We start from the raw sequence: 20,007 nt of genomic DNA on the forward strand, positions 1-20,007 counted from the left end.
TAGGAGATGGTCCCACTTTTGTGCAAATATTTAAATCCTGGAAGCAACATCATCATAGATTATTAGAGTATGTCAAAGACTGTCACATTATCAAGTCAACTTTGTCACTCTGTGCATCCACAGACAGGGTGTCATACACAGGACATAGAGAGCAACAGCTCCTTAAACGAACCTAAGACTGAGCGAATGGAAACACCGATTGGCCAAAAACACTGTGATGGAGTGGTTAAACACATTTTTAAAGACATTAGATCCTTATTTAAGGTTTAAAAGTAACAACATAAATGCAGTTTCGTATCAGAAGGAATGAGCAATGGGCAATTAGTAACTTCAGTCTTGTTTATGAAGTTGTATTTGTGGGTAGTTAGCGGTTTATGGTGGCTACAAAAAAAAGAACATTTCGGAAATTTAGTACAAAATTGGACTGATCTGCTGAAATTATTATTATTATACAGAGATTGGCAAGAATGTAGATGGTAGGCAGAAGATATTTGGAAATTAAGCTCTAACAGTTGGCTTCAATTTAGTGGCCTGCTCAGTAGATGTTACACAGAAACTAGTTGGAAATTAAGCTACCAGAAATTTTAGGTATTTGAGGACCCCTAAAATGAAGTGTTACCAAACTGAATAATAACATAAGTGGAACACATTCACTCCACGAGCCAACAGTTGCAGCCTCTTGTTAATGTTATAGCCCATCTCAGTGCAGCATTTCCAGCAGAGCAGTCAGCCAGTGTCCCAACACAGAGCCCCTCAGCCACAGGAACAATTCATACATGCTGAGTCTCCACAGGAAGAAAGACTCTGCCAGTGTGATCTGCAGACGCCTCCTCCTGGACTGAATCTTACTCCTCTTATGTCTGTCGAGCAGAGCAGAGAATAACAATAATAATGATAATAATAATAATAATAATAATGATAATAATAAGAAGAAGGGGGTTTAGTCCAAAAAATTGAAGGCATTATGTTCAATCATTAAAATGTTTTCTTTTTCTAATAATTTTCTAATGACCCATATATCCAAAACAAACAGCAACAATATGACATTAATGAATGCACATCACAACTGTGGAAGAGCTTGTATTTCACATTTATATTTCACATCTGTAGTGTGAAAAATAATGAATGACTATGTTTCATATCACATCCTACACATGGACGTTCTTTGAAATCACTTAAAGATGATGTCACATAAAATATATATTTAATTCTCACCGTAGAAAATGGAGGCAGATAATGAATCTCTTATAAACATTAACCAAATTGCCTCTATATTTAGCTTCATTTAAATAATAGTACTAGGGTGTGGAAAGGTCATATAAATAAAGGTATTTCAAAATAAATTAAATTATTTATTAAATTGTACCAGCAGGTCCAAAATTAATTCATTATAGTCTGTAGCGCCACATTATGTAATAACGGTGCATTATGTAATAATGTAATACATTTTTATCTCATTATGTAATAATCTGCCACATTTTGTAATCAAATTCTTAATAATAATAATAATAATAATAATAATAATAATAACAACAAATTTAATTTGTATTACACTTTACATTTCAACAATCTCAAAGTGATTGAACGCAATATGTAATAAACATTGCTGCATTTTGTAATAAGTTGTTACATATTGCATCAGTTATTACAAAATGCGGGTGTTGCACTTTTTTTATGAAGAAAATGTAAGAATTTAGTGCATTATGTAATAAACCACCAAAATTGATGTATTAATTAGGAAAAACATTACACCATCAAAGCATAGCAGCATGAATCATAAAGAGGATGTTTCATTGGTCAAATCTAAATCAACTATAACTGTATTCATTATAATAGAGAATGTGTCTGAAAGCTCTTAGAGACAAAAACTGGAATAAATGTTACTGACATGAACATTACCGGTGCACTGAAATGTTGGAAGACATACACATGCATTCTGGATTATGTTACACAAATATTATACATAATGGAAGCAGACAAAAAACTGAAAAAAAAACTTTATTCCATCTATGACCAATTGCATACATGTTTCTTTAAATTGGTTTTATTTCTGCACGCACGCAAGCAAGCACACAAACGTAAACAAAGGGAAATGTGGGAATAGCACTGACAGGACAAATAACCATAACGATTTGCCTTATTCATTACCAGCCAAACTGGCCGGTAAATTTTCATTGATACTTGCCAAAGTAAATGATACATTTACTGAACGCACAAGAGTGCAACAAACCGCTCTGGTGACGGTGTAGAGGAATAGAAATCTTTACTCTCTGAGTGAGGATGGAGAGACCTTACTGTGTGCCGGGAAGCCATTGGTTTTGAATTCTAAAACTGGCGGCATTGTAAAAAAAAAAAAGTTTTGGATGACACAAGGGGTTCAGGTGCAAGGAAGCTGAACAAGCGACTAAATGAGCTACTGTGGAATTAGAAAGAAGCTCCAGACGCTACCAACTCCACAAGGCCAGATTTGGAAATATACCCATTCTGAGGCCCATCAGGGTCAAAGAAGTACAGGATTGGCATCAGATTGACCTCTTTGATGTGAAAGAAAGTGGAAGATCAAACATGGTCGTTTCACCTATCATTAAAGCCTCACTGTAATTGATGTCTTTAGTTAACGCACATGTCTGAAACCATTAAAAAGTAAAGACAGCTCAGAGATTACAAAACATCTTTGTGATATCTACACTGAAAATGGTCCACCCCGAGTTTTGAAGCATGATCAAGGAAGAGAGTTTAGAGGAGCAGTGCGAAGGCTGATGGAATCGATGCAAGTGAGAATAATTGAGAGTTCACTGTACCGTCCCCAAAGCCAAGGAAAGGTGAGAGTGCTGAGGAAAAAGATCATGTATGACTGTGTGAATTGTCAGAGGAAAGGGGTGAATTGGGTTAAACAATTTCCATCATATTACTAAATGAAGACCCAAAGGTATTTTTAAGCTGGAATTGAAGTATACTATGGAAGAAAAAGTAACATAGTAATGCATCCCCTGGCAGGGTCTTCATCCAGTGGTGAACAATCCATAAATAATCCACAAAGTAATTTACCCTCCCTGAAACAGCGGCCTAGAAGACAAAGACAAATGGCAAAGAAAGCAACTGAGCATTGCAGTAACCGGATGATCCGGCATGCATCTAAAAAAATCCTCCATCTGTTTATCATGTAAGTGAAACAACTGTTTTGGTCAGAGTGAAAGATGGCACCCATTGAGTTTCAAAAAGGTATCAGGTGTTGCCTGGTAGGATCATGAAACGTAACCTGAAGCTTTCAAAACACAAAGTTCAGTTTCAGATTCCTGGTAACGCTGAAGTGCAGAAAAATGGTTCTTTGTGACTGATGTGACCTGTGCAACGCCACAGCAAGAAAAATGTGCTCTAAGTCTTTAAAGTCAGTGCAACATTTACATCCACTTTTGATGCCATACACACATGGAGACAAACTGAGGGACTATAACTCCATGCAACGGTTTGACCCAGCACCTGATGGAAATTGCCAGTTTAGTGCTATGGTTGATCCGCTTGCTTCATTAGGAATATTCAGATCAGCAGTAACTAAGGGATGAAATAGTCCAAAATCTCAAGTCATAAATGGAACACCTTTGTCTCACTATGTTGATGGAAATGACTGGGATGCATATTTGGATAGCATGTCGCAATGTGGGACCTATGGCAATCACACTACAAACACTACAAAGGGCAGCTGAGATTATCAATGTCCAATTTCTTATTATCTCCACACTGGGCACTGATGCTGCTTCTATTATATCAGAAAGTTTGGTATTACTGGTCGTTGGACACATTGCAGAGGGGCCTGGAGAACATTACCTCAGGAAGGGCCAGTTTCTTCATTCATTGAGAATATTGTGGAACCTGAGAGAGAAAGGTTATTTCAAAGATATGGGTGTGAATCAAACCAAGAAGATGCTGAACCAGATAGTGCCCTGAATGAATGCCATGATGCTACATTTGATGAAAACCATCACCATTTCATGATGAACCCGATGACTGTACCCTGGATCAACACCATCATGATCCCCTGGATATACCCCATGATGATGCTCTTCCATATGAGGATGGAAATTCTGACATGCCCAACCTGCCGACAGAATTGCTGTCATATATGATTCAGTTGATACTAGATGCTGACTAACCTTTTTCATGACCTTACATCACAAGTTCTTCTGTAAATTTTCATCAGGGAGTCTTTAGCTGAAAGCCTTCAGCTGGAACATGACAATGACAATGTGAAGCTATATTAATGAGCTGGACGTGGGAGTGGTCTCTCACTGAGACTAAAGGAGCTATTTGGAAAGAATAGCAAGTGGATGAAGGCCTGGGTCGTGTTGAGGCACATGGACTGCGGACATTTCACAATCAAGGACGTTTTTTGGAAGAAATAGTATATCATTGTGTTTTGAGACTAGAAAGAAAGAAATAATTTAAAGATATGATAAAGTATCATATAGTCTGTTGTACATAGTTCATTCATTTTCAGACTGATAATCTTTTATATTACATAAATACTGGTTGTTTTAAGATTAATTTATGTTGGAGGGAAAGTTTTTCTACTGTTGCTTAAGTTTTTTTTCATCACGGCTAAAGTAAATACCTTGTATACTGGAAATATTTCAAATCTTTTTACTAATAGGCAATTGCCTATAGCCTCCTTTTTTAATTACATAAACATAATTAGAGATATTTCTTATTGCTGTGAAAGATTATTTACGCAGTTTTTAGTTGGTTTAGTTTTGATGGTCATTTATTTTTATCCACTGTAGCAAAGGACATCAATGTTGCATTAAAGAAATGGAGCTGGAATAAAGTTTTTTTTTTCAGTTTTTTGTCTGCTTCCATTATGTATAATATTTGTGTAACATAATCCAGAATGCATGTGTATGTCTTCCAACATTTCAGTGCACCGGTAATGTTCATGTCAGTAACATTTATTCCAGTTTTTGTCTCTAAGAGCTTTCAGACACATTCTCTATTATAATGAATACAGTTATAGTTGATTTAGATTTGACCAATGAAACATCCTCTTTATGATTCATGCTGCTATGCTTTGATGGTGTAATGTTTTTCCTAATTAATACATCAATTTTGGTGGTTTATTACATAATGCACTAAATTCTTACATTTTCTTCATAAAAAAAGTGCAACACCCGCATTTTGTAATAACTGATGCAATATGTAACAACTTATTACAAAATGCGGCAACGTTTATTACATATTTATGGAGTTAGATTTGTTTCATAATGTTGTGTGTGTGCAGATCGACAATCTGTGTGTAAATGTGTAATCTGTAAATATAAACACCTTCCACAAATACAAAAAAAAGATTTGTATACTCACAAAAATATTTTGCAAATATAAAACGGATCTGCAAATACACAAACAAATTCCACAAATATAAAAAATGCATTAAATTAATTTTGTGAACTCAGTTTTTATTTGTGAATCGAAAAAACATTTGTGGATCTCAGTTCTACGCTTGTGGATTTGCTTTTTACACACACGGAGTTTTGAAACAAACTTTCCGCCGGTCCGAACGAAAATCCACTCGTATCACTCGGCTATTTTCGGATAGCAAGTGATCGCCTACTGGTGACGTCATTTCCGCATATCAAAGTAAGAGCACGCAGTCTTTCTATGAGCTTTTTAAAATGTTTATCAGCGATAAGTGACGTGCATTCATGGTTTCATGTTAATGTCATACAGTGATTATTAGTGTGTGTTTATTTGTTCTATGTATATTATCTAGCACACACTTTCATATACATTTCTGTTTGAGTATGAAAGGCACCAGGATGCTTGTGGGCAACATTCAGACAATTTTTATCGTTAAACAATAATAAATAAATAAATAAATAAATAAACACAGCTATTCATAAAACAGAATGAATACAAATGCAAAATATATTATCATTATTATTATTATTTTTATTATTGTTTAACGATAAAAAATGTCTTTTAAATGCTGTGCTGAAAATGTCTAAATCTTAAACCCCATAATTTTCTACTGATTACACTAGTATTGAAAGGTTGTGAAGAGATGTCTGGATGTCAGTCACCAGCAGTCTACAGGGGCCCTCTTTACAGGTTGGATTGTTATGACTTCTGGTCTATTTACAATGCATCTTAATCATATTTGCAATGTATAAAATCCTGCACCCTGTTCGTTCTCCCAGCCCGCAACATGAATGCTTACACATAGACATTAGAACTACATTAGTAAGAGTACACTACTAATAAGATGTGAAGTGCGTTGTGACTTTTACCCATCTGAAAGAATACATGAAAAATATAAAGGATGAGGTGGCTGATAACTGCTTACTGAAGAAGCAGCCAAGCCACCGCTTTAGAGAGCTGAACGTTGCCCACAAGCATCCTGGTGCCTTTCATACTCACACAGAAATGTATATGAAAGTGTGTGCTAGATAATATACATAGAACAAATAAACACACTAATAATCACTGTATGACATTAACATGAAACCATGAATGCACGTCACTTATCGCTGATAAACATTTTAAAAAGCTCATAGAAAGACTGCGTGCTCTTACTTTGATATGCGGAAATGACGTCACCAGTAGGCGATCACTTGCTATCCGAAAATAGCCGAGTGATACGAGTGGATTTTCGTTCGGACGGGCGGAAAGTTTGTTTCAAAACTCCGTGTGTGTAAAAAGCAAATCCACAAGCGTAGAACTGAGATCCACAAATGTTTTTTCGATTCACAAATAAAAACTGAGTTCACAAAATTAATTTAATGCATTTTTTATATTTGTGGAATTTGTTTCTGTATTTGCAGATCCGTTTTATATTTGCAAAATATTTTTGTGAGTATACAAATCTTTTTTTTGTATTTGTGGAAGGTGTTTATATTTACAGATTACACATTTACACACAGATTGTCGATCTGCACACACACAACATTATGAAACAAATCTAACTCCATACATATTGCGTTCAAGAATTTGATTACAAAATGTGGCAGATTATTACAAAATGCAGAGTTATTACATAATGTGGCGCTACATACGTACTAGTGACAAACTGTTTGTCCATGACTTGTAGCTACAGCAGTGTGTTACAGTAGCTCTGTTCTGTCACCCAACTGAAATGCAATCACAGTGTTTTAGCCTCCTGTGTGTTCTGCTGCACCCTTTTTCAAACTTTATTATTCAGCCATCAAACTAAATAGATATTTCTTAATGTATGCATGCATTGGCTGAGAAAAGAGTAGAGTCTTTGGTACCTGGCCATAGCACGTATGCAGCAGCGGGACATGTTGATGAAGGAGGAGGAGGAGGCTCTGGTCTGTAAGGCAGTCTCAATGCCCCTCAGCAGGTCATTGGTCTTCAGCAGCAGCAGCATCTGCCGAGGCACTCGGTTCAAAAGGTCACTGATCTGGGGCAGGTACAGAGCTGCATTGGTCCGGATTTCAACATCCTGCCAATGGACAGTTATCATAATCACTACAATGATCATCACAGCACAAAAAATATATTTATAGGTTACAATCATTTACAAATCAAAGGCCCAATACACTCACACTGATGTTTTCACTGATTTTGATCTTTGGTAGATATTCAGATCTTCCTTCCTTCATTCTTCTAACATACAGGGTCAAGTCATAAGCTGTTCACCATCTACCTTGTCATAGAAACCTTTTACGGTTGCTTTCTAGGATTTAAAGTAAAACAAGGGGGAAACTGCTGAGAAAACGGCAAATTGTTCTGCAAGATTACAGAAGAACAAGATTATAATTCACCCACTAACCATTGCTGCTCTTTACTAAATGAAATGGAAACGCTTACAGGCAATAATAAGACATACTGCAGTCTGTATCACAGAGGTGATTAGAGGTATAAATGTTCAGAAATTGATTGTATTTCATTTTAGCACCTTATGGGCCTCACAAAATAATTATTAACATTATAAAAACTCAAACAGTCCATCAGACCAATGTAGTGACAGGGAGAGGATTTTTATTCTTTATTGATCTTTATTGCTCTCTTGCCTTGATGACAACATCCAGTCTCAGAATATGAGTATACTGGTCATTTTTTTGTTTGTTTGCCACTTACAGTAACATAATGAGTGTAGCTGTCACCTCCAGTTTTCACCTGGTTCACTGTGTGTTTGTGAGCAGCACACACTGATGCAGCTCCACCACGTGAAACATACAGCTCTTTAATACAGAGATCATCATCATAGACATAAAGAAGATCTCTCATAAAACTTGGCTTTCTTACATTGATTGAACCAAACAATACCAGCATAATGTAGCTGCCATGTACTTAAACACAGGTGCATCAGGACCTTATCTTATAAGCTCTTATAAGCAGGACATTAATCAAGCTAAGAGTAATGAGCCAAAGTGAACAATGACAACATGGCAGGTAAACCAGGGTTCACCTTTCAGCGTTTTTTCCATTGTTGGACTTTTCAGAGTTGTGAGTATTTATTTGTAGGTCTAGTGCTCATGTGTGTGTGCATGTATGAAAGAGCAACAGAGAGACACAGTGTATGTGTTTACATGCACATCTATTTTATGTCCTTAGTAATCTTGGATTTATCAGAACAATGTTTTTATATGTAACCATATGGAGAATTATTGTCATATAAATGACAGCATGGCCTACAAGGTGACCTTTAATGTTACTAACTACAGCAGTTATCAAGTTATCATCGGGTTAATAATGAAAAGTGAGGGGAAGGAAAGGAGAAAACAAGTAAAGTGCAGGTGTAGAATGAGAAGATTAACACAAGAATAGTAGTGAGTTTTTGCCACATGAAACAACATGAAAAAAAGAAATGATGAGGGAAGAAAAGAGACAAATGGATGACGTTTGCCTCCATGATGACTGCTTGTTCTCTTTGATTTTGTGGAGATGGCTGCATATGTCTCAATGAGAGTGTTAGTGTCCTGTTCTGCTCTGCTCCACTTCAAAGGCCTCTCCCTGCTGCAAGTCAACAGGCCTAAATGGCACTGTTAGTCATGGAACACAGTGGACTGTAAGCTTACTAACATCATTTAACAATCTTTGGACAGAAAGTCAAATCAGGAGGTGAACCATCTGTATGCGTACAAGACAATATGCTACTTTGTTTTTTATAGAGCTCGAAGCAGTTAAACCTATTTTGTTAACCATTGATGACTCATATTAAATTCTTATAAGGATAATTATGTACAACTGAATACTGGGAGACACTCAGTATAAATCTGTAATCACCATATCTTCAAACGATCCCAAACTATTAAGACTTGTAGGCCTTATTAGATAACATTGTCATCAACTATATAAATGTGATATAAAACACTGTGTGTCTTTTTCATAAAAGAAACCCTTTCACTCGTAGTCACAGTAAGTACTGTGTGATAGTAAAATGTTTTGCTTTTGTTAAGGAAAAATCAAAAGCAAAGGAGGAGGAATATGATTGATATGAATATGATATGACTGAGATAGCGTAATGTGTTGTCATGATTGTCCTGAGCAACGTTAAGGAAGTAAACAGGCGTTAAGAGCATTTCTCCTGTGGTCTCGTGTATCTTTCATAGTTGTAATAAGAGTTAGTATACAACAGTAATAAAGTGCATAACAACCAAAAAACCCTCCATAGCTCCATTATCTTTGAGTTCAGTTTAAAATCGAGGAACTTGCCACATTGAGAAATGAGCACACAAATATGCATAAACATGAGCCCAGCACTTCTCTGAAGTGGGACACTGAAGGAAAGTCACAACAATGTGTGGAGACAGTGCAGGAGTATGACAGCAGGAAGAGTCCTACCATACACAGTTTACAGAGGTCTGCACTTATCTAGTTGTTACGACCACTCAAAGCGCTTTTCACACACATTCATACACTGATGGCAGGAGATACCTGCACCTACAGGGTGCTAACCTGCTAACCATTCATTCACACCCTGTTGAATCGAACCGCCAATCTTCCAATTGGAGGACGACCGCTCTACCTGCTGAGCCACAGTGGTTTTGAGTCAGTAAGCAGCACAATTAATGTGATTAAATAAACCAACGTGTTATGCTCTGCCCACAATTAATGTGTTAACACTGACAGCCCAAGTAAATATCTGAGAAATCCATCTTGTCCATTTTATAACCACACAATATCACACAATAAACTCTAAAGGTTAATGATTGCAGTGAAATGATCAGTGAGTGCCAGTGTGTGTCACGGTGCTGTTTGTGCAGATATCAAAGAACAGTGAAGGTACAAAGTGTTGTAGGTTATAACTACAGATTAATGACCTAGCACTGAACTGAGTGTCTCTTTACCCACAGGGGTTTCACATTGCCATCTGCAAGTGTAAGAGTGTTTATTTATACATCTCTTATGCAACATTTGTAGCTGGCAAAGGTACTACAGAACAGTGTGCTACTGTGTGCCACCCCCCCCACACATGATGGGCAACACAGGACACTATTTAGCAGGGACCTGTTCATGAAATTAAATATTTAGGACATTTTTATAGCACATAGTATCTCAACTTAAAACTTAAAAATATAAATTCAAAACACCTATCTGCAAGAGGACAAGCCTAAAATACCATTTAGTGCCTTTCAGCTTGATGTGTTCAGTTACCACTAAATAAAAGTGTTGTACAAAACAAACAACAGAGTGATCATTTCCACTACTGGGACTAAGGCCAGTTCACACGTACCAAAACGATCTTTTCCCCCTCTGTTTTCCCTGGCATCGTTTCAAGAATATTAACCTCTTAACGCACGCTGTTCCGTCTACGGGACGGGATGGATGTTAGGAGGTAGCCACACGTTCTTCTGAATGTTTTAAACACCAACCCTTAAACATATATATTCATGCCGTACATTGTTGGAAAGCTTAGATTCTCCTGATTCATTCAAGACCACTCATGACTTATATGGTATATGCTCACAGCCGTAATAGTATTAGCGATTAGCTCAGCTAGCCCCTGAGCTAAGTGAGAAAAGCTATAATGCCTACATACCTTCAAAGTCTTCCCTTTATCCACAACGACCATCTTATGACTCAGGACTTTCTGTACAGCTCGCCAAATATCCATTCTGCTGAAATATGAAATCCGTTTCCATAAAACCGGAATACTTTCCTCAATATGTCAACATGTATTTAGTCCAACACGTAACGTAATAACACAAATAACAAACCATATACGGTCCGTTTACGTCATTTCCTGACCTGCACGTCCATCTCAGAGTACACGTGACTAGATGTTTACGACCGTGAGCCTCTTCTGCTTCTGACTACACCACACACAAGCCAATCGGTGCGTTGGATTAGGCAGTACATGTCTCCAAAGCCAATGAGGACATGTGACCGACAACAATGACGACATGGCTTTGATTGACAGCTGTTCTAGCCTATGGAAATATTCGGTGAAATGAAGTTGATAACCTTTTAGCCGATAGTCTGAGGTTTCCAACGGTGTATGACACTAAGCTATTATGTTTGGCTGTCCATAAACAAACTCCAAGCGTAATCGGCGTGCGCCTGGTGCGTAAAAGAGTTGAACCATATATCATTACACACTCGGCATTTTGGTACACGGTTGGTTCTTCTTCAACTTGACATATGACTTATAGCAAAATAAACAGATAGATAGATAGATAGATAGATAGATAGATAGATAGATAGATAGATAGATAGATAGATAGATAGATAGATAGATGGACAGTTAGTTAGTTAGTTAGTCAGTCAGATAGATAGATAGATAGATGCAGAGCCGGCCCGTGGCATAGGCAGTATAGGCAAATGCTAAGGGCGCCGTCCATCCAGGGGGCGCCACAAACGGGGGAAGAAAAAAAAAGTAACTTCCACTATTCTTAAAACTACTTGGTATGATGTCTTAATATGAAGATAAAAACCCACATTAATTTAACTGCATAGCAAAGCCTGTTAAATAGGAATACTACTACTACTAATAATAATGATGACACGTTACTTTCCTAAGACGCCCCCCCCACTAATTAGACTGTACCTGCTACCTGGGGGAGGATGGTCATTTTTTAACGTGACCCCAAGTCAAGCTCGACAACATGTCAAAATGTCCCAAACTGTCTGGTGCCCAGGGGAGGAAAAAAAGAAAAGAAGAGGAGGAAAAACGAGACAAAGACAGAGGTAATGTTACAATCAAGATGATGTCATGACATTATTTGTCTGTAGCAGAACGACGATAACGTCGTTAACCATTAGCATAACCATCCAGTTAATGTTATGGAAGGGCCTAAGTATTGGATGGATAATAGTAATGTAACTACTCCCACCTTACTTCCCAGCAAGACGTCTAAAAGACGTCTATGGTAACCGGTGAAAAGACGTTGAAAATTGGTTGAAAAGTGAAAGTTTTTTACTGGCTATATGGAGACATTTATTCAACTTTCACATAGAAAACATATTCACCGGGAATTGCTATATAGAAAAGTCCCAGCTTTAGTGTAAAGACATAACCTATATAGTTTCATATTTATATTTTATTCAACATTAAATGCTTTGAAATTATGTTTTGTTTAGACGTCATTTCACCTCCTCTCATTTATAGAAAACACGTCAAAATAATCAATACAATCTCTGTAGAGAACTACAACTGAGCTAATTATCAACCGACATCAAACAAATGTGTGTTTTGTGACACGTTGATGTTGTAACTGTTTTCAGGCGGTTGAAAAGATGTTCAGACCTCATATCAACCTGTTTTTAACCGGAAATCAAACGTTGAAATTAGGGTTTGTGCTCGCTGGGTTTCCTCAGGGAAATGTGTAAATATTAGATCTAATCAGCATTTTTATTAACAGCATCAAGCGCTCCTCCTGTTGCCTCCACCTCAGCAGCACAACCCAGAAGTGATGCAGCAGCATGTCACTTGTTTACACTTTTTATTTTGTGGGTATTTAAATCTTATACTTTATGTAAGCTATTTATATTATATTTCATATATTAATTTCATATTTTTTTGTATTTCTTTCTAATTTGTTCTAAGTATTTTGATTGGGCAATTGCTTTCTTTAAATAAAAGAATGTCCAAGATAAAGCTATTCAGTTTCTTGTGAGTATGTACACCAGCAGTGGAATTTACTTCGATGCAAGGGGGGCGCCACCTAAAATCTTGCCTAGGGCGCCACATTGGTTAGGGCCGGGTCTGGATAGATGGATAGATGGATGGATAAATAGATAGATAGATATGGCCAAAAAAAAATGGTTATATATAATAATATAATATATAATAATAATAATAATAATAACATGGTGTCAGCTTTCATTAGAGACCAAGATTTTGATTGTAGGCAAAGGGGATGTGAAGTTATAGGTGTTTGATTGTGGTTATACAGCTTTGGTAACCAAGTGTCCATTTGGAGCCTCCAAAAAGGACCTGAGGAAAACGCATGGACATACCTGTTGAAAAATAACTCTGAAAAATTCATCTTTTGGTCTTTTCACTCCAAATTTCGACTGCATGAAGCCAAGACCTGTGGCTGTGGCCTCATTGTGTCTATATCCTGCTGAGAGATCCCTGAACTGATACTTTTACAAGAATCCTGAGAGTGTTTCCTTTCCAATGATACCAGACACATCTCTGAGTCTCAAACTATGTGGGATCTGTGCTGCTCACAACTTGGGCATGTTTAGGCTAACAACATAAAAAATAGGGGCGTGTATTAAGTGGTTAACGTACAAACGGATCCATCTCAACACGACTCAACACGCTATTTCATATTGCGAATTTTTTCACCCTGGGACCAGGTTTCAGAAAGCTTCGTTTTCAGGCGTTTACAGTATTCGTTTGGACGATCGGCCAAAACGATGCAAAACATCTGCGTTTAAACCAAAAAGCGGCTCTGTGTGGATGATGGCCCCTAAAAGTAGTTTTTCATATGAGGAAAGGACATTATTACATGATCAAATATAATCTCGACCTGCTGGACCGCCCAATGTCAAAAGTGCCTTAAAATAACAGATTTGGTGCTACATAAATAAACTGGATTGAATGGAATTGAAAACTGAATTATTGTACCATGAACCCACCAATTCAGACAGCAACAGATGGGGAGACTTCTAACTATTATATCTTGAGCTATTAAGCTATCTAAGAGTTATTTTCTCCTTTTAAACCAGCATGAGTGATTATAACTGTAATTTTATTTTATTTCTTCACAGCTGGTAGTTGTGTAACTATAACCTTCTAACTTATAAATGGGATCTTATTTCCTTGTTTTTATTATTTGCTATTAGTCATTTGTTTTTTTAATTGTATGGCACTTTGTAACTTTGTTGTTTTTGATTATAAAGCACTTTGTAATTTTGTTGAAAAGGGCTACACAAATATTTATTATATTATTCTTTAATTGCCTGCCATTACATTATTAAAGAAGGAACTGTAGCTTGTGTGTGTGTGTGCATGCATTTTTATGCATGTATTAAAAATAACAGTTGTATTCCAGGATGACATTTGTGTAAGTAATGTGTGTTCTTCTCCCTCCCTCTATCTACCACTTTAGCTGAGATAAAAACACTCACATCAATCTAGGCCATCTGTCTGTGTCATTTATATTCTGTTTTTTTTTTTACACAAAAATACACACATACAAACACAGACCATTAGGCACACTCTACCTGAACACGCCTCATGATTGTGTCGGATTCTGGAGTTATAAAGACATTTGGAGACATTTCTGTGGTCACTCGTGTGTTTTGCTTGGTCTTTGTTATCCCTACTGCCATCTCCTCTCTTCTGTCTGTTGTTGCTCCCTCACTTCTCTTTTTTCATCTCTAACCAATCTCTTATTCATGGATCATTTTTAAGTCCTACTTCTCATAACTGATGCATTCCACTAGTGTTAATGCAATCACATGCAAGCAGGAATATTTCTTTTTCATGAACATGTCGCCTCAAACATTGAAAACAAAACAATTAACTACAAATATTATGATTATAACATTATTATTATTTGACAACACATATTTTGTCATATGTTTTCTGATGTGCTCCTTTTAATTTACTGCTGATCATTGCAACTGCTATCTTGACAAATTATATATAATGTACAGTACATTTCCACTGCACTCATTTCATCAGTACAATAACATCATGTCATACTCTTTTTTTTCAAAAGAAATACTGCTCTCACTAATTCCTACTGCGTACTTTGTAGTGTTTTTGATTGGTAGTATGTTATTATTATGAGATCCTACACAGGTGTTTCAAATTAAAAGCCTACCAGCAAATGAGGAGGTCATTTGGAACTTTCACCAGTGCTGTCTCTGTGCTATGATGCACTCTAAATCCTGACTGAAAATATAATGTAGAGAGTCAGACCATTGACTGGTGAGTGAGCCTGTTACTAAACACAGATTGATCACATATAGTAAAAAAGTGCTTAGGTTAAGACTTCCTCAAGTTGCCTAGTTGGGATGGGGTCTAACAGACAGGTTGATGGTTTAATTGGAGTAATAGTTTAAGTTAGTTCAGTGAGGTCTCTGTGCCCTGGAGCTACTAACTTCAATGTTGATTTTCAATATGCTTCACTTTCCTATCCTTCCTCTCTCTCCTCTCTACCCCAACTGGTCGAGGCAGATGTTCTCCCACTCTGAGTCTGGTTCTGAGGGTTCTTCCTGTTAAAAGGGAGTTTTTTCTTGCCACTGTCACCAAGTGCTGCTCATGTGGGAATGTTGGGTCTCTTTAAATGAAACTTAAAGAATACAGTTTAGACCTGCTCTATGTGTAAAGTGGCTTGAGATAACTTTGTTATGATTTGGCGCTATACAAATAAAGATTGATTGATTGATTATTGGAATGCCCAGATTTGATGACTGGCCCTGTAGCATGATGTGAGATGATGGCTCTTAAACCAGTGCTGTAAAGGCTAGAAAAGCTACACCAGTTAAAATAGAAATGCGCCATCAAAGTGTAATAGCACCATTGTTATTTTTTCTTTTACATCTTTACACCATAGTTGGCCTGTTGTCTGTCCTGTTATGTTAATTATTGTTGCCATGGCGCCGACAGAGTGGCTGCCAGTTACAGAAGCTCGGACCTCTCTCTTTGTTTATTGTGTTTTTATAGTGATTTATAGTGTTTTTGTAGTGATTATTTTATAGTAACTTTTTCCTTGTACTTTTAGCTATTTTTTAACTGTTTTTCTGGACTTTTAAACGCTGCGTCGGCCAAATGCAATCATCCATGACAACCGGCCAGGGTCCAGCTGTTGTTGTTTACACTTGAGAGCAGTTGATTGCGCTGGGCCAAGCTAGGCTAGGCCAAGCTAGGCTACCCCTGAGCAGAGACCGGAGAGTCCAACAGAGGCGGAGGAGGAGGAGGGGATGCAGAGCCGGAGTTGAGGGCCGAGTAAGGAGACGTCGGTACAAACCATGCCTTCCAGCTGTTATTACGGGGAATGTGAGGTCTCTCCCGAACAAGATGGATGAGCTAGTGGCGCTAATGAGGCTGCAGCGGGAGTGCCGGGAGTGCCACTTTGAGAGACAGGAAACTGGAGGCAGAGAGGGGGGAATGACATGCAGGATAGGACCGCTCGGTTTGGGATTCGAACCGGGGTCGCCTGCAGCGAGGACTGTAGCCTCAACACATGGGGCGGGTGCTCTACCTCTACATCTCTAATTATTTTAATTGGATATACATTCCCAACTTCAGTGTAAGATGAATTTAGAGCTTTAGTTGTATGCCATGCCAAAACAATGTTAATAAAATGATCAAATGAATTCAGTGGCTCTCATAATCTGTTTTTTTGCACAGGAAAAGATTTGGCTAGTGGAAATTCTGATTGGCTGGTAACTTCAGAAACTTACCAGCCACATTGGCTGGTGATAAAAAAAGTTAATTTAGAGCTCTCACTGTCCGTGGAGTAACAGAAGTCTCCTGCATGGGGCCCCATACAGCAGATTTCTGTTACTCCACAGACAGTTGTCACCTCCAGAAGTTCTCTGATGACACTGCTATAGTGGGATGTGTGTCAGAGGGGAACGACTGTGAGTACAGGAAAGTCATCATGGACTTTGTCAACTGGTGTGAGCAGAACCACCTATAAGTCAACTCCAGCAGGACAAGGGAGATGGTGGTTGACTTCCACCGAAAACCCTCCAAAATTGCACCGGTGAACATCCGGGGACATCGAGAGAGTGAGTGTTCACTTAAACAGAAATCTGGACTGGTCAGACAACACTGACTCTATTTAATCGAGTCAGTGTCGTTTACACCTGCTGAGGAGGCTGGCATCATTTGGTGTGTGTAGACCACTGCTGAGAACCTTCTATGACTCTATGGTGGCATCAGTGGTCTCATATGCAGTGGTGTGTTGGGTAGGGGGATGTTCTGAGCAGGACAAGAACAGACTCAACAGACTGATTAAAAGAGCTAGCTCAGTCTGTGGCTGCCCCCTGGATCCTATAGAGATGGTTGAGAGAGAGGAGGGTTTTAGCCAAACTGTCCTCTGTCATGGACCTCTCACCCTCTGCATCGACAGTGAAGGCCTTAAGCAGCTCCTTCAGAGACAGACTAATACACCCAATCTTATCTCATTGATCTTTTAATGATGAAGATGTAAAAGGTAACTAGTACTGTTTGTAAAGCTGCAAGATATTATTCTTTAAAAAACAAAAAAATAATTTATTCAATAATAACATTTTTGTCTTTGCATAAGTGGGCGGTGAAATGACAGATAGGAAACAAAAGTCCCATACCAACATTGTATCTTTTAAATTAAAATATTCTTCTTCACCTTGTTCATTGTCCATTCTCTGCTACACTCACATACTGAGGGCTAAGAACAGCTAATACCACAGACAGCAGAGGAGAATAGTGTGACCATAAGTGACAGTATGGGCTCTCACACTGAGCTACAATGAAACAAGTACACATAAATTAGGTAAATCAATCAATCATTTTGCTGTTGTTTATGGTTGCCGTCTCACTCTTCTGTGCTCTTTTTCAACACAGGTGGGGCTGAGCCTAAGTGTGTTTGTAGTGCAGCGAAGGAGAGACAGCTGTGAAGAGTTGACTTAACTACACTTGTTACATTACTGTAAGTGCAATAAAAGCATTGGAAGTAAAAAGACAAGTAATGAATTCATTATATATATTATATCATTTGGTTATTTATTATAACCACAATTCGGTCTAGCTTTCCAATATCTAGACTAAAGTAACCAAGTTCACACCAATGTTTTTTAAAAGCATTTGGGTGTTTTGTCACTAATATTAATGTCATTGCATCCTTCAGGATTGAGACTGACAGAGATACTGAATGACAGTGACTTGTACTAGCTGCTGTTCATAGGTTACACTACTTATCAACCTCCCCTCTCATCCAAAACTTCTGGTCACAAGTCATTTTCCCAATTACTGCATTCATTAATCTTGCCACATTACAAACCATTCATATTGATAGTATTAAAAACTACATTACTTAACTCCAAAGACAGAACTAAGTTATCCATCTGGCTCAAGCTATTAACAGATAATAATCACATTTAGAAAAGTCATTTTTGACTGAACACCACAGAACATTGAAATAAAAATAAAAAAACTAAAATTGAAAACAGTTAAATGTATTTTTTGTGTATCTTGAGGCCTTCAGGTGAAATAAACGAGATGTTTATTTGTGATATTTGTAAATAGGTCAAATTTGACCAGAACACCAGGAAGGAAAAAACTTTACTTATATTTGATTGATTTGATTATAATGACCACACAGCCAGGCTGGTGGAATTTGTTTTCAGTACAGCTCTTGGTACAGGTTCCAACATTACATTAAACATATTGTACATACAAACAGACACAAACTTACATCACACATAAATACATAAATACATAAATACATAAGGGTTATACTAATCCACAACAACAACAGTCCTCAGCGACAGCAACAACAGTCCTCAGCGTTTGGAGTTCAGAATGGTTATTGCTATGGGAATGAAACTATTTTTGAAGCGGGTTGTTCTGGAAGAGATTGTCCTGTAACGCCACCCAGAGGGCAGGAGCTGGAAGGCGTAGTGTGCAGGGTGGGTGATGTCAGAAGTGATCTTGTGCGCCCTGCGTAGTGTCCGTTTGTGATGGAGTGATTCAAGGGATGGTAGGGGTGAGCCAATGACTTTGGATGCTCTGTTGATGATGCGCTGTAGTTTCTTCCGGGAGAGTGTGTCAAGACTGCCGAACCAGACTGTGATGGATGTGGTGAGAATGCTTTCAATGATGGCTTGGTTGATCTGTGCACGGTATTCAGTTTCTTGGTTATTGGTGATGAGTCCTATGATGGTTGTATCGTCCGCATATTTGTACAGGTTGACAGAACTGTGGTGTGATGTGAGCTGGTTGGTGTAGAGGGAGAATAGCCAGGGTGAAAGTACACAGCCTTGGGGTGCGCCTGTGCTGAGGGACAGAGGGGAGGATATGTTGTTGTTGATCTTCACCTTCTGTTGCCTGTTCCAGAGAAAACTGTGAATCCAGTGACAGATGCATGGGTCGATGTTCATGTATTAAATTAGATAGTGATGAGCAGGTCGGCACCTTGCACAGCAGCCTCTGCTGTCAGCGTATAATTGTGTGTGAATCTGTGAATGTTGACATATATTGTAAAGCACTGTGAGTGGTAGGAAGACTAGAAAGACATGATATAAAATGCAGTCCATTTAGTCCACTTACTGCCCTGAGAACAGTTGCATTTTCTTTCTGTGTCTAGTAAAACTGGCACTGGTAATAAAGATAATAACAGATCTTACAGTAGATTCTGACCCTCTGCCTCAGCCCATTTACTAATGTGTGCTGTATGAAATCATCCCGCCGACTTTCTAATACACTAGGGAGAAAAAGATAAAGCACCAGCAGAGATTCCTCCTCCCCCCAACTGCATTCCCTTTGCCTTTTGCACGGCCTATTATCACAGCACTCGCCATACAATATGTCCTTATTGAAGCTTTCAGATGCAAATGAGGGCACGGTCGCCTTCTCTGTGTCCTGCTGACAGCCGTGAGGCT

General features: G+C 38.1%; 1 protein-coding gene across 1 annotated transcript in view; it reads right to left on the reverse strand.

Moving 5' to 3' along the window:
- Positions 1-225: 225 nt before the first annotated feature.
- The window catches only part of adck1 (aarF domain containing kinase 1), an 89,420-nt gene continuing 69,638 nt past the window's right edge, over positions 226-20,007 (reverse strand). Inside the window, exons 10-11 of the mRNA XM_053336308.1 lie at positions 7,260-7,453; positions 226-860 (exon numbers count right to left, since the gene is read on the reverse strand). Coding sequence (XP_053192283.1) covers positions 701-860; positions 7,260-7,453 — 354 coding nt within the window. The 3' untranslated portion in view covers positions 226-700. The remainder of the gene's footprint in view (positions 861-7,259; positions 7,454-20,007) is intronic.

The sequence above is a fragment of the Scomber japonicus genome, chromosome 16 (assembly GCF_027409825.1).
Source record: "Scomber japonicus isolate fScoJap1 chromosome 16, fScoJap1.pri, whole genome shotgun sequence".
Taxonomy (NCBI): Eukaryota; Metazoa; Chordata; class Actinopteri; order Scombriformes; family Scombridae; genus Scomber; species Scomber japonicus.